Raw genomic sequence first — 14,987 nt, 5'->3', positions numbered from 1 at the left:
GACAGCTGGTATAACAGATCTGGTTAATATATTACCGAACGGGCTCTCAATTTGAGACAGTACATTCAAAAATCATGCTATAGAATCAAATATTACAAATTAACAATGATTATTGTATATAATGAGAGTGATAGGTGTCACACTCCAGCTCCGTTTTCTAATAATTTCTGTACAAATATAAAAGACCGTAATTCATTCTTCCTGCCCTCCCAATTCACCCTACAGTTCTATAGCAAATGAAGTTCTGATTTGTGTTAATTCCATAAACAGAGTCTATATGTAGAGGCTCAAAACCCAAGTATTTTTTCATGTATAGAGAGGACTGCAATCTGAAATATGTCATATACTAAATGGAAAAATACCTCTATTCTACCGCAAATATTCATTGCAGCACAAATGAGTTAAAACTTCATCAATAACTGGTGATTTCAGTTTCTCTTGTTTCTCCCTGTGAACTGCAGCCAATATTCTCCATAGAACCACCTAATCCAATGTATTCGCTCGCTTCTTAAAATGATATTTGGGTGCCTTCGGCCTCAGGGTTTTTTACTCCCCACAGCAAATCATTCACAACATGAGCCCTGAGAAAACTCAAATATCGGTAGAGATTCAAATAACTTTGGGTAGACACCAACCAAAAAAATACATATTTTTATGTCCAACATCTAATGATAAAGAGCAATTCTTCAAAATTCCAGCTCACTGGAAACACAATGATGAGACAGTTAACTTCATAACTACTCTAAATAAGAAACAGTAACTGAAGTGTGTTTGACAAAACATTAAAGAAAACTTCATACCTCGTTGCTTATGAGGAAGTTATAGAGGGTCCAAATATCTTGGAAACTACTGGTTGGGGCCAAAATTCTGAAAGAGAAAAGTTTGGGGGTTTTTTGGTTTTAAACAAATATAAAAGGATTCTATGGATGAGTTAAAATACTCAGAAGTGCTCCATTAAAACAAATATATATCTAATTCCTTTAACCAAAAAGAAAATTCTGATCTTTGAAGAATTTTCCCTTTCACCCCCCCTTTTCCACTCCTCTAAAAGAATTAAATGAGCTTATTCTTGCTGTACGGACTTTCTGCGAAGGTTTTCCTAATTCAAATTTCAGCTGTTGGTTTTCTGAGCAATTTCTCTATATAGAGGAAGAGAAGAGCAGCAATAATTAAAAGCCATTTGTTTCCCATAAGCAGAGCCTGTTGGATGAACACGGAGCAGCAGCAGCGAAGCAACACACCAGCTAAAGCTTTAACTTGTTCCCTCCGCTATTCGAATTTACAGTTCAAACGCTACAATTCCCACACCGTATTTGCTACTTCTCCTAATACCCAATTCCCATCCAATACTGAGAAGCGAAAACAGGGTTTGACAGCCACAGGAAGGTATTTTATGATCCATTAGGAAAGTGATTATCTCAAAAATTAATTATCTTCATCTATTTAAGCAGGTATAATTTAGCTATTCCTCAGTGCAACCTAATCTACATTCACTAGGAAAATACGGAACCCTCTGAAACGTTAGAAGATGTACATTAAAATCTACATTAAAAACCCCGTAGCACTTCACATATGTTAACAAATACTCATAAAATTCTGCCTCACGTGAAGTTTTAAGTATGGAAATAATGATTAAGAAAATGACTAGATTTGGTAAAAAAGAAAGTCTTCCTTTTGGGAAGGTCTATTTACTTTCCCATGGGAAAGCGCCCAAATTCTCCCCTCCTCCTCCATGCAAGCTGTAAGCCTTTATACATGAATTAATTACAAAGTGGAAAAGAAAACTGAGAGAATAAGTTAAAAAAACCCGCTAAATAAGACACTGTATTTTAGACAAGGTGGAAGACTGCACCACACCACAGCATTTATCATCACCAGCGAGCCCGCTGCTTATTTTCATCATGATTGTCCATTGGAATGATCACTATAACAAAAACTAGCCACGTTTTTTCCCCCCTTCATAAGAAGACGCACGCAGAATCTTGTTTGCCTTAAACCAAAGCGCTTAACCTGCCAACTGCAAAAAACCAAACAAAAAATAGGACCAATTGGCTCGTTTTTCCTAAAAATCCCTCCAAGCGAGAGAGCTGTCACCGGCTTTGACAATTTGGCAAACGCCCCTGGAAACGCCGGGAATTTTGGCAGCTCGGAGCCCATCGCAGCTGCGATTCCCACCGAGCGGCTCCATCCGCGCAGGACGTGGCGGCTTTAGCTGTTGCACCGCGTCGGCAACATCCATCAATGAGTATATCCCGGCCTGGGAAAGAGTGGATTCCTGTTGCCAATGACTTTTTGTACCGTTCTGCCTTCTGTTTCATGCCAAAAGGAGGAAAGCTTGCGGGGTTGTTTTCCTAAAGCCGAATGCAGAACTGTGCTAAACATAAAAGGGAAGATTTGACTATTAACTTCACAATATTGCCACACAATATCTTGGGGCAAAATCATGGTATTTTTCTTGCTGTGCCAAGGATGTATATGGAAGGATGTATAAGTAAGGCAGCTGCCGCGGGGAAATCCAGCCAGGTATGTTTTCTATAGGAAGGACGGAGCAGGGGGAAAGGACGGCTGGTGAGATAAGGAAGAGCTGGAATAATTATGGGCTTTTCGATTCCGTGGAAGAAAAACGTATGTACAAGCTACATAAAGGTGAAGGAAGAGCCTGAGAGCAAAGTGGGAGGTGGGATCCTTAAATCAGTGCTGTTGTTCCCTTTGACATAGAGATGAGGTTCTTAGGGATGCGGGTTAGTGGTCAGAGTTGGGTTAATGGTTGGACTCAATGACCTTAAGGTCTTTTCCAATTAAAATGATTCTGTGATTATACACGGTGTCTCGGCACAGCTGCTGCTGTCCCCCTGATTCCAGCCTCCAAGCCAAGAAGCGACTGGAAAGTTCAACTTTCACTCCAATGTTCTCAGCAAGGCCACACTTAAAGAAAAGCGGCTCGAAAGTCATTTTCAAAGCACTATTAGACTGTAATTCCCAGGTCATTTTTAGAGCCCTGGTTTTGCAAAGACCTTTATTTGTGCTGTGAGTGTGACTCAGCCAACGCACCACCCACATTCCCTTTCCTTTCACAAACCGAAGGCCACAAAAGCACCAGCATCGCACGTAGATTGTATTTGATCTTTTCTCATTGAAGAGAGCACTTTTCAATGATTACTAGAGAAAAGAAACAATTTATTAAAATCTCCGAGCCTTGACAACACTCAGGATGTCACAGACTTGAAAATAGTCCAGTGATGCTTCCCAGTCTATGCACTCAAACCCTCACCACTCATCACATTCATTTCTTCATACATCAAATTGAAAAATCATTTCCATGCTGCTGACCCCAGTGTGCTAACAAACTAACACCATGGGTTTGGCTCACTGTGCGTTACCAGACCTCAGGTGGATGGACAAACCGGCCGTGCTTCCAGTTCTTCGGTAAAAAAAGAAACTAAAACGTAGGTAAATAAGCATACAAGCAACTTAACGTTAAATCCTGTAACTTATTTTATGGAGTTTGCTTGGATTATTACAGCGATTGCTTCTGAGTTTATATGGTGAAAGGAGAAGTCTGACATTTGGCTCAAAGCTTTACAGTATCGTCAAATAAAAGACATTTGTTGTTTTCAAGGAGGAACCATCGCTACTCATGGAGTACTGAACAGAAGTTGGGGAGAGAAGAGCTTGTACAGTAACTTCCCCCACAAATTCTTACCAGGTCAGCATTCATAAAACATGTTTATTGCTGCTTTCAACTAACAAGGAACTAGAATACAGCTCCAATCTTGAAATATATTTTTCTGTAGAAAATTCCAACACATTCCTGTCTGCAGGGCATTGATTTCACACCACCGCTGCGGTCATTTGATGTTTCTTTCATGTCCTGTAGCCACTATTCCGTATTACGGGAAATAGAGATTTTACAAGATGTACACCGGGAACCCCAACACGTTTGTATGCACATTGACTCTGCGTCTTTTATTTCACTAAATCAAGTTGATCTCATTTTCATCAAAGCTTCTCAGTGACAAAAAGTCTGCCTCAGCTATAGAACTATGTCTAGAGAACACCCTCTGAATTAATGATACATGAAGCAAATGGGCTCTTATGCAAAACTCATCTACCAAGAACCTGAACCTCAGTATTGTGACCTCTGCAATATTAACCACTTTTTATTTTATCTCAACACGACATGAAATATATTCAAAAGCAGAGGGTGGAAATCCACTGAGTCACTTTGCCTTTCCGGCCATGCAAAACCAAACCACAAACAGCCCCAACATCATGTGCTTCAACTCTTAATTAATCCAAACATCATGTTCTGAGCAATGTATCGATCAAGCTAAAAGCTACAGTAGCCTTGCGCGCAGTTTTCTGGAAATATTCAGTACGTGAGGAAAGTGTCAGACTAATGATTTATATCTTTTAAGCAACAGGGCTTCCCAAACTATGAACATTGCTTTAGGCTGACACTGCTTTGATGCCCAATGCATGCACAGGGTGGAAGATAGAATAATCAAGAATGGAAGTGGACAGGAAAACAGTTCACAGTCTGGTTCCTCGCTTGTGCATAGGGAAGACCTGGGAATTAATTAAAGCCTATTTGGAAAGGATTGGAAAATTAACTTCTCAAATAGAAGAAAAATTAACTAACGAACAAACAAACACCACCCCACAAAGCAATGTGGCTGTGAAAGCAGCTCAGTGTGCCGACTACTCACAAACATGGAAAAACGGAGCGATGACAAGTGAAGGATGTGGATAAATTCGTGCCCGACTCTGTGGTAACGGCTCTCAAATCTGGCCAAATTCCTGTAGCTCGGCGTTTGTCACACCAAACCATTCCTCTTTACCAGCTCCCTGTAATCACTCATGGCGCCAGACCGATAAGACTGTCATACAGTGTTAATTCAATAAATCTGTGCGGTTCATCAAAAAGGCGTATGACTGAACGGCAAAAAAGTCAACGCGACCCATTAAAAGCCCCATTTAACCTCATGGCCAGAAGATCAGGGAAATAAAATAGATGACAAATGGAAAAACAAAGCTTCTAAGTGGCTTATTAACCATCGCTCATTACACAGCACTGCAATAAGGGGCTCAAACTGCTGTTACAATGATCTACACACGGCAGAGTTTTGTTCAACACCATCCTATTGAGAAATCAAGGGGATTATTCCCCAAATCAATTCAAGTTCATGCTAGCTTCCATTGTGGAAGCAGTTTGGATGCCAAATCCTAGGCCCGCTTTGTCCAGATGCCTGTTCTCCAGCTTTGCAAGGTCAGAAAGGCTTTTACAACATTAACTCCTTTATTCCCATTTTTCTGTTTTCTAGACTGCTCTAAAGGCAACAAGGCTTAAATAGCTGCTACAGCAACATCTCCGCCCTGCACCTTTTTAAGCAGTGGCCAGTTTCGGTGGTATTTAAGAGAGGCAGAGGTCTTGAAACTTAATTCCATACAGTTCTCATTAAATTAGGCAAAAGGGTCAAGGACACACGTGGGCGCTGGCAGCAGAGAAAGCTATAGGTAAATTCCAATGTAACAGGAGATGGCAAAGAATCCATGCAGGAAATGGTACAACTAGGAGAAAATGGTGCCAATCTGACTGCGTGTGGTCAAAACACTCCACTAAGTTAATCCAAAAACATTCAATTCAGTCATCAGTTCCAATACACGAACGCTCTGTTGTACTACTGAGAAGATCTTTAATATTATACTTTTAATTTACAAATGTTTACAGAGTCCTCATCTAAATCAGTGCTTTCCAAACACTTCATCATTGCAAACTGGGCAGAAATGCCGTTTAGGTGATATAAGTAGAATTCAGGCCGCTTACTGCAGTAAGAGATAAATATTTTTACAGCCAACATTATATTAGTATAAATACCTAAGGATTATATCTAAGAATATATGCTGTAAATTGTGAGTGATTTTGAAGTTGACAGATGAACAACAAAATATTTCCCAGTGAACACACGAAAAAAAAAAATGAAACTAGAAATAATTATGTCAACTCAAAGATTAAACTTTTTCTATTAACTGGGATTTCTTATCTAAAAGTAACTTGGGTAGGAAACTTCTCTCGAAGATGGACCCAAACATCTTCCAGCAGAATCAGTGGAAGAATTTCGACAAGTGATGAGAGATGTAGCACAACCTTGACTTGTAGAACTAGTTCTGTTGCCTCAAAGAGCTACTAAGAAACCAAGAAGTTATTTTAAAGCTAATTATTTTAAAGATTTTATTTAAGAGAGCTTAAATTAGGGCCCCTAATTAACTAGTTCCAAATAGTACCCAGCCCAAATAATACGACATAAATACAAACTGCCACTAAAACCAGTCAGAAATGTTATTCAATCCAAAAGTATTTAAAAACAAGCCATGGTTTTAAAGTTTGACTTGAAATATATATATTTGTTCATGCCTAGTCAATGTAATACACATCAACATATATTATACCCATGGAATAGCTCTTTTTTCCCCTCCCTGTTTTAATATCTGTATTTGTCGTAACTATGTTCTGCTCATCAAGTGTGAGCAGCTGTAGCAGTGCCACTACTGTAGTATTTTTATTGTTAGGAGGAAGGGTATCGCTACACATATTTATCACAAGAGGTGTAATTGCGTTTTTCTAATTGTCTTGAACAATCTGAAAATCTGAACTTTTAATGCAATGGAACTTTTAGCGTAACTTATTTGTAAAACTTCAGAACTTCCACAAGACAGTTGCTCTGTTCTTTGTTCTGGACAGCAAGGAATAGAAGGAACACAGAAAACACTTGTATTTTATCACTAAAAGCCATATTACCTCCAAATATTCAAGCTAGGACTTTTTGCTACTTTTTCTCCAGGTGCCTTCTCTGCCATCACACCATTGAATTAAGTCTAAGCCACTGAACGGAATTGTTTTAAAAAAAAATCAAGAAAAATTAATATACTCTGAGTTCAGGTTTCAAAAGGCTGAGCGACCTGGGCAAAACGAGCCTCTCTCCTGCTTTTGAAAACTTCAGACTTTTTGTTTTAATACACTGTAATATAGGCAAACATACAATGATTCATAAATACTGACCCTCTAGAAAACCTACTCAGAAGCCTGAAAATAACTTCAATACCTACACTCAAGACTGAAACAGATGGTGACACGCTAGTCTCTCTCAATTTCTTGCTCCATGGTGCCTCCTACTGCACGACAAACTCAGGGCAGGCATTGGGAAACACAACCCTGCAAGGAAATTACTCCTCTCCCAGCATCATCCCGGTTGCATAAATAAAGTTCAGTGGTAGAAAATGTTAAAGTATGAAAGGAAGTTTTAAAGCCATTTCATAAATGTTATTGAGTGTCACGGTAAGCACGTGGAACAGAAAACAGCCTCTTCTTTTCAAACAAAATCAAATGACAGAATCCCGTTTACCTTTGCTTCAGATATTTTCATGGCTCTAATTAAGAAAGTACATCTGTTATAAAACAGATTTTTCTGATATATTGTTAGACCTTTGTATTTTTACAGAGCTCTCCCATAAGGGGAAATACAGGAGGTAAACAGCCTTCTACTGAAAGACATTTTTAAACTGTCTGTTGTTACAGCCACACAAAGTGTTAACAAACACCTCTGCAACACAAATAACCTTGAATCACCCATATTCCCATTAAATGGCATCCACCACACATATAAACTGATAACCACAGGATTTTTTGTAAGAACTTCGGGACCGCAATGAAAAGAACCGAGTTTAGCAGTAACCTGTTTTACTAAAGCAATTTCTTCAGAGAAAATCCTGACATTGCTGCTACTAAAGTCTAATCTCAATTGGGAATACTAAAGCAATCAGCAATGAAAATTAATCAATTACCGCCAAGCTGCTCTAGCTCACATCTCTACCCATATTTTTCTGTTTCTGCTTTCATACTATTTAAACCATTTATCTCTGAAAGACAACAATTATTTGAATAGACTTGTCCCACTATTCGTGTGCTGGACAGAAAAAAAATCAGGCCTATACCTACTGTTGCAGGATGGTCTTTCATGCTCATGTGAACACACCACTTCACATGAGTGTACCTTGAAGCGTGTTTGGGACCTACAGAATAGATGTATTTCTGAAACACTTTAATTCAGGAAATATTCTTTTGACTATGATAAAAAAATAGGCAATGAAAACTTATTTGGGAGTGGCAATAAGTGAAGCAAATGTTTGCATGTTTTTACTGTAATTATTATATATATATATATAAATAAATACTCTAACAGTTACAGGTGAAAATGAGCTCAAGTCCCAAGTGACAGATTTTTGAAGTGCTTTGACAGGTCAGACCTCACACTTGACAACCGGGATAACCACACATCCATACCTGGCAGGACTGTTGTGACAACTGTAGCACAAGGACTGTGATCCATCAGAAGAGATTGTAATGAACCTCGATAAGGACTGATAACGCAAGTTTAAAAGCTCACTACTATGGTAGAATGATAAAAAACCCCCACTTCTCAGAAAAAAAAAGCATATGTTTATTAGATAATCTCTAACAAAGCTGTAAAAGCCTGTGGCAGAAATGGAATTTAACACTTACCTAAAAGATAGACTGTTAACATACAGGGATGCATCTATTCCACAGTTTTCTAACCTATCTGCACTGTTACTATGCAAAAAGGAATAGAGTGACTGTCAGCAAGTTTGCTGGTGACAGCAAGCTGGGAGGAGCGGCTGACACTGGAAGCTGTGCTGCCATCAGAGACCTGGACAGGCTGGAGAGTTGGGCAGGGAGAAATTTAATGCAATATAACAAGGGCAAGTGTAGAGTCTTATATCTGGGCAGGAACAACCCCAGGTTCCAGTATAAGTTGGGGAACGAGCTGTTGGAGAGCAGTGTAGGGGAAAGGGACCTGGGGGTCCTGGGGACAGCAGGGTGACCATGAGCCAGCACTGGGCCCTTGTGGCCAGGAAGGCCAATGGTACCTGGGGTGGATTAGAAGGGGGTGGTCAGTAGGTCAGAGAGGTTCTCCTGCCCCTCTGCTCTGCCCTGGGGAGACCACACCTGGAATATTGTGTCCAGTTGTGGCCCCTCAGTTCCAGCAGGACAGGGAACTGCTGGAGAGAGTCCAGCGCAGCCACCAAGATGCTGAAGGGAGTGGAGCATCTCCCGTGTGAGGAAAGGCTGAGGGAGCTGGGGCTCTGGAGCTGGACAAGAGGAGACTGAGGGGGGACTCATTCATGTTTACAGATAGATAAAGGATGAGTGTCAGGAGGATGGAGCCAGGCTCTTCTCGGTGACAACCAGTGACAGGACGAGGGGTAATGGGTTGAAACTGGAACACAGGAGGTTCCACTTAAATATGAGAAGAAACTTCTTCTCAGTGAGGGTGGCAGAGCCTGGCCCAGGCTGCCCAGGGGGGTTGTGGAGTCTCCTTCTCTGCAGACATTCCAACCCGCCTGGACACCTTCCTGTGTAACCTCATCTGGGTGTTCCTGCTCCATGGGGGGATTGCACTGGATGAGCTTTCCAGGGCCCTTCCAACCCCTGACATTCTGGGATTCTGTGAAAAGAAGGGTGCGAAGTGCTGTGTTTTCCCAAATCAAATTATTCCGGCCACTTGGATTCACAGCCTGTCTCGCTTGAGGATGCTCACGACACTTACTGGCACTTTAACCACAATTACAAACATGTTCCTAAAAACACTCGTTAAAGCAAATGGGAAACTGAGGAATGCCACAATCATGACCATTTAAAGTATTTTTCCTCTGGCTGTTGGTGTCAGTGAATAAACTTCATTGCTATAAAAAAAAAAAGGACTAAGCTAACACTACACAGGAGATACCTTATTCTTTGGAAAGAATAATTTTTATTATTCTGTACTCTTTAAAAAAAGAAGGAACACAGAAGGAACATTATCCTTCCTAAACTCATGAGTCCAGCTGATTTATTGACACTGTTACCGCTTCACTATAGGTTTTGACTCATAAAGAACACTCTAGAATCAGTAACAGTGAAGTCCCAAAACTTTATGTCCTTCACTAAATCAGAAATTTGTCCAGGTTCCCGTGGGCCTCGCATTTGAAAAACAAACGTTCTGAATTATTCAAAGCTCTTGCCATGGGAGCTAAGGTATTAGCTCATCATGTCATCGCTGCAGTGACACTGAGCAGAGTCCCAAGACATAAAAGAGAAAATGCACTGCGAGAGATATGTGTGTCTGCAAGCATTTCTAATGCTCTTCCTACCAGAAATGGTCCTAGGTAGCCTCAATACCAAGATTTTTACTAAAAATCATGTAACTAAGCAACACATAATAAATTGCGGTTTGGCATCAAGAGATTTCAGTGGGTTTTATGACTTCATGTGACTGTTACTATCACTATCTTAAATGCTTACCTACTAATTCCTTCACGGATATCATTCACAGCTGCCAAGAGTTTCTGCAGACCTAAAAAAGCTTCTTCAAACGAAGACTTTGCAGTCACAGTTATTGCGTTTGGGTCCAACTTCTGGAAAATTTCAATACTAATATTCAAAAGAAAAAGAGACATTGAAAAGCAGTCAATAAAAATCCTCAAAATTCACAGAAACCCATTACCTACTGTACACATTGTACTTCGACTATTAAACAAAAACCAACATACCGCAACAACACAGAGTCAAATGTAAATCTGTACTAAAACCATGTTATTCAAAATAGTCTTAGAACAAACAGCAGAAAGAGCATGCCCTACAATTATACTTCTGTTTAAAATTTTCCTCGGTGACTGTATTCTTTAACAGTATTTATCACTAATCTTGAGAACGACACAGTCTCTTCATGCATGGCCTGAGTAAGCCTCTCTTAGAAGAGCATTCTTAGCTTAAAGAAACAAAGCATTAGTTTTTATCATATGATATATATTAGTTATAATATAGTGCTTTCCAGCAATCTTCCAAGCAGCTTCATTTTCCAGATTTACTCGACACTTTCCCTGCAATGGTTGCACTGGGGCCATGCACTGCAGCGCACCCATGAAGAATTAGCCCTAGTAGGATTTTCTTGACATGAACAAAAAGAATGTGAAGTGAGCTTTGATTCCAAGATTTTATCTTCTTTTCACAGCATGGGCCTTGGCAGGTAGTGAGAACCAACAGTCCAGCTGGATTTTCATTATAAAATGCTACATTTGAAAGAGCATCTCCTCAATGCCTGTACGAAATCTTCACAATTACTATCCCAGCAAGAAAACTGTTAAGATTGTTCTCTGGTTCAGATCCTCAGCTGACTTGAACACCACACCAAGTCAACTTGAAACCAGCTTCAATTCGGATTAATTTGCACTAGTGCAAACCAGAAGGTGCTGGTGCAGCTCTATAGTACATTCAAATGCCTGTATAGAAGTCATATTGGCAGAGTTGTCATTACTGTTTATTAAGCCCTTTATTACCGTTTATTAAGTCCTTAATAGATCACCAAAAATAGAGTTCCTTTCTGCTTGACACAACTCAGAGTCTCTCTTTTGAAAATATTTCAGGCCAAGACTACAAAAAGGAAATACAGTATCTATTCAGATTCTGTGATAGCATCCAAAAGTATGGCATCTCAGTCATCTTCCAGCAGATTTTTCAAAAATAATTAAAATTAAAACAATGGTTAAACAACCAGAAAGAGAGGGGTTTAATTTCATACAATTTTGAGATGATATGAGAAAGGAAATTCATCACTAGATTCTACATGTGGATTTTACAGAGTGAAGGAGTTTGCTTAACAAGAAAACTTGTATTTCAAATTGATTAAAAAGTAAACAATTTTGCATAGTATAGCTCCACAGGATTTGGAAAGAAAATACCCACAAGAAAACTTAAAACTTGAGTGCCTCTTTTTTATAGATAAAGATGAGATCTGTGGCTCTTGTAGAGTTTTCAACATAGTTCTCTAAGGCAACTTATTTCAGCCACTGTCCAGAAAAAGAGCAGCAGACTAAAGAGATCACTGACTGCACCCATGTAACAATCTGCACGCTCCTAACTTCTCTGTGTGACAAGTTGTGTGGGTTTTTTTGTCAACTTTGAGTAATTACTAACAGCTTCTTCTCTAAACTAGGAGGAAAAAAGCCATTTCTAAAGTGCATTTGGAAATTCCATAAGGTTAGGAAGAAGTTCGGAATTTCTTTAGCTTTCCATACCTGTACAAGTTCATTGTATTCCACACACCTTCAAGGACTGACCAGATTTCCTGGTGCCTGTTTTCTTGAGCCACATGAAAGCTCGGATGTAACTTTTTTTCTTCTTCACGATTTTGAAGATTGGGTGTCATGGCTTCCATTTTTTCACATGCAGCATTTTCTGAAACGACCATGATGTCTTCTGATAAATCCTGCTCACAGCCTGACCTCACCTTATAAAACAGTTCAGCAAACAAATAATGAATGTGTTTGGTTCCCAACTTCAGAAAACTTGAACACTTCAACATCAAGGCAGATATTTGCTACATGAAAATAAAAGCTACATTTTGAAAACACCCTTAGCAACAACATCTCCCGCAATATTTTTTGTTAAATTACGGGAATAATTGAGAAAACTAAGTGAGGTTTGCAAATATGAACATGGAGAAACTAAAGCTCCCCGTACCTCTGTAAGCGTTTGGTGCAGCTTATTCACTTCAGCGTAAGCATGGGGAAGAACTCCGTCATAGTCTGACCTTGAACTGAAAGCATGGAACAATTTTTTGGATTCCTGGAGCAAGAGAGCTGCTGTTGAGGAGTCAACTGTTTTACCTGATATTTAGAAGTTAATACAGAAAATAGAAAAAATAAATGTTAGGAGTTATCAGTTGTAGGAGGCAAATTGAATACACAAATATATGGAATAATTGAAGCACGTGAAAAGCCTTGGAAAAGGTTGAGAAGCATTAAATGAAACAGTCTCAAGAGAAACGAGTGAGGTTAAGACTTCTCACTTAATCGAGTCTTCCAAATTTAGCCCAGGATCTGGCAAGAGGATCAGCTGGCATATCTGAAATAATTCTGTAGAACAGCAATAGCCCAAAAGAGAGATATCTGTTAAATTCAAGTTCTTAAAGACATCTTTAAATAAATGAAAGGGCTGGGGATTTTTTGTTGGCTTCTTTTTTTGCAAGCAAACCTCCCTGCCTTCATCTATTACATTAATTTGTCTTAACTCCCCTATAATTTATTTGGCAAATGCAGATCATTTTGCCACACATAACATAGCGGCAAAGGACGGAGAAAGATTATTTGCTTTTTAGAAACAATTCTGAGACTTTGGTGACCATGAATATACCATATGTTAATTTAAATGCTTTTCCCCTGATTTTTGCAGGTGCGTAGTGTGAAATAAAGTCTTACGTGCCTGATAGCATCCAGACATTTGCTTTTACTGTCTTTGTATTAAAAAATAGGGGGGGGAAAAAGGCTGAATAATACTGAAGTTAAAAAAGAAAATAATTCAGAAATCATTTTTTGTGATTTTTTCAGGTGATATTTAGAGCCCCCAGAACCAGAGCCTGGACAGACTTGATCGTGGCACAAGCTCTATTTGTTTAGGGTTTTTTTTAAATGTAATTCATATTTCATCGATTTCAGTTCAACTCTGGCTTTAAGGCTACAAAACCAGTGTTGGGATTTTGTCACCCATCTGGGCAATAAACTGTGGACCAATACAAAAGCAGGTAAGACTGACCAAGGCTCCACTTAGATAATCTTGAATGAACAAAAAAAGTAGAAGAGAACATGTCACTATTTGACGGCACAGAGCACGTGCCTTTTCAAAGTATCTACTTCTCTAAGTACTAAAACCAGAAGAGTGTAGTTTCTTACAAGTGTATAGTTTACGTTCTCAGAGATTCTTACCTGTACAAAGGTGTTTATAGAGGCATTCAACGGTTGAAAGTAAATTCCTTGGCACAACATAACCAAAAACAGCCATCCAGTGTTTTTTGTAACACTTCAGCAAGTTTGCTAGTGTCCATGGTGGCTTCAGATACAGGATCTGAAAGATAATACACTATATATTCAAACATAGACATATATAGACATATTCCGACGCATTTCACAACTGCTCTGTTCTTCAAAAACGTTATGATTTATGCTTGCTGAAGTAGAATTTGAATCATTCCTCATAAATAAGGTTATATACAGATCTAACAAGTTCATCTATAAATAAAGTATTTGATTCAACAGCATCATGGGTTAAGTAGAGATGCTCACGCAGAATTCTTCAGTGTACAATAAATAACAATCTTTCAATATTTTTGTGATATTTGGTTCCCTTTTTTCTCAAACCCATCAAATACTCTCGAGCGATCTCTTAAAGTTATTTAATGTGTTACTTATGCACAAATCCAGAACAACGGTAAATTCAGCATTGATTCTCTAGTATTGTTAAAGTAAAAATAAACACATTTCTCCTAGCTGCGAGTACATATACATGAAATAGCATATGCATTTTGTAATAAAATTTAAATTTATTACCACCAAGTGAAACCAGAGCTTAAAAATATGTTAACAGAAATTAAGTTCGAAGTGCCTCAAAGCTTATCACTAATTGAAATTGTCTTGTGGAACAACAGTCGTCTTGTGCAGATTTATGTTTTTTAAAGCCACAGAAGCTTGTCTGCAATAAATTCAAACTTCTAACTGGCCCCTACCAGCTATGAAATGGAATTTAAACCAAAGCACGGATAACTTGAAAGGGCCTTATACACCAGTATTTCTTTTCTGTTAACAATATTTCTGAAAGAGTGAGTGTTTGGAGCTTCTCATTAACACCCTTGTAATTCTATATCTGCGCTGTAACCAGCTGAGCTGTGAACAATTTTATCCACATGATATCTAAAACCAGCTGCCATGAAGCAGAAGAAGCGCCTGCGACAACAGTGCCTCAATATTATATCAAACGTGACGGAAACATTTCTGCAAGGACATATTTACAATGCAGTGATTTAACCATGCTAGAAAAGCTGAAATAGAAAATTAATGCAACTAATACAAAGAGTTCCCAAAATTCACACTGAACAGCC

At 38.9% G+C, this 14,987-nt stretch overlaps 1 protein-coding gene across 11 annotated transcripts in view; it reads right to left on the bottom strand.

Annotated features, from left to right (window-relative positions):
• SWT1 (SWT1 RNA endoribonuclease homolog) overlaps positions 1-14,987 on the bottom strand; it is a 31,863-nt gene that overhangs the window by 3,964 nt on the left and 12,912 nt on the right. For 9 of the 11 annotated variants that reach the window (XM_065072769.1, XM_065072774.1, XM_065072768.1 and 6 more), the window contains 5 exons: positions 13,819-13,957; positions 12,578-12,723; positions 12,133-12,344; positions 10,361-10,489; positions 801-867 (listed from right to left, as the gene is read on the bottom strand). In XM_065072769.1, the coding sequence (XP_064928841.1) occupies positions 801-867; positions 10,361-10,489; positions 12,133-12,344; positions 12,578-12,723; positions 13,819-13,957 (693 nt within the window). The remainder of the gene's footprint in view (positions 1-800; positions 868-10,360; positions 10,490-12,132; positions 12,345-12,577; positions 12,724-13,818; positions 13,958-14,987) is intronic. The other 2 variants (XR_010474411.1, XR_010474410.1) reach the window with 1 other exon arrangement.

The sequence above is a fragment of the Columba livia genome, chromosome 8, assembly GCF_036013475.1.
Source record: "Columba livia isolate bColLiv1 breed racing homer chromosome 8, bColLiv1.pat.W.v2, whole genome shotgun sequence".
NCBI classification, from domain to species: Eukaryota; Metazoa; Chordata; class Aves; order Columbiformes; family Columbidae; genus Columba; species Columba livia.
The sequence above is the reverse complement of the archived record's forward strand: the minus strand, read 5'-3'. Positions and strand labels throughout refer to the sequence as shown.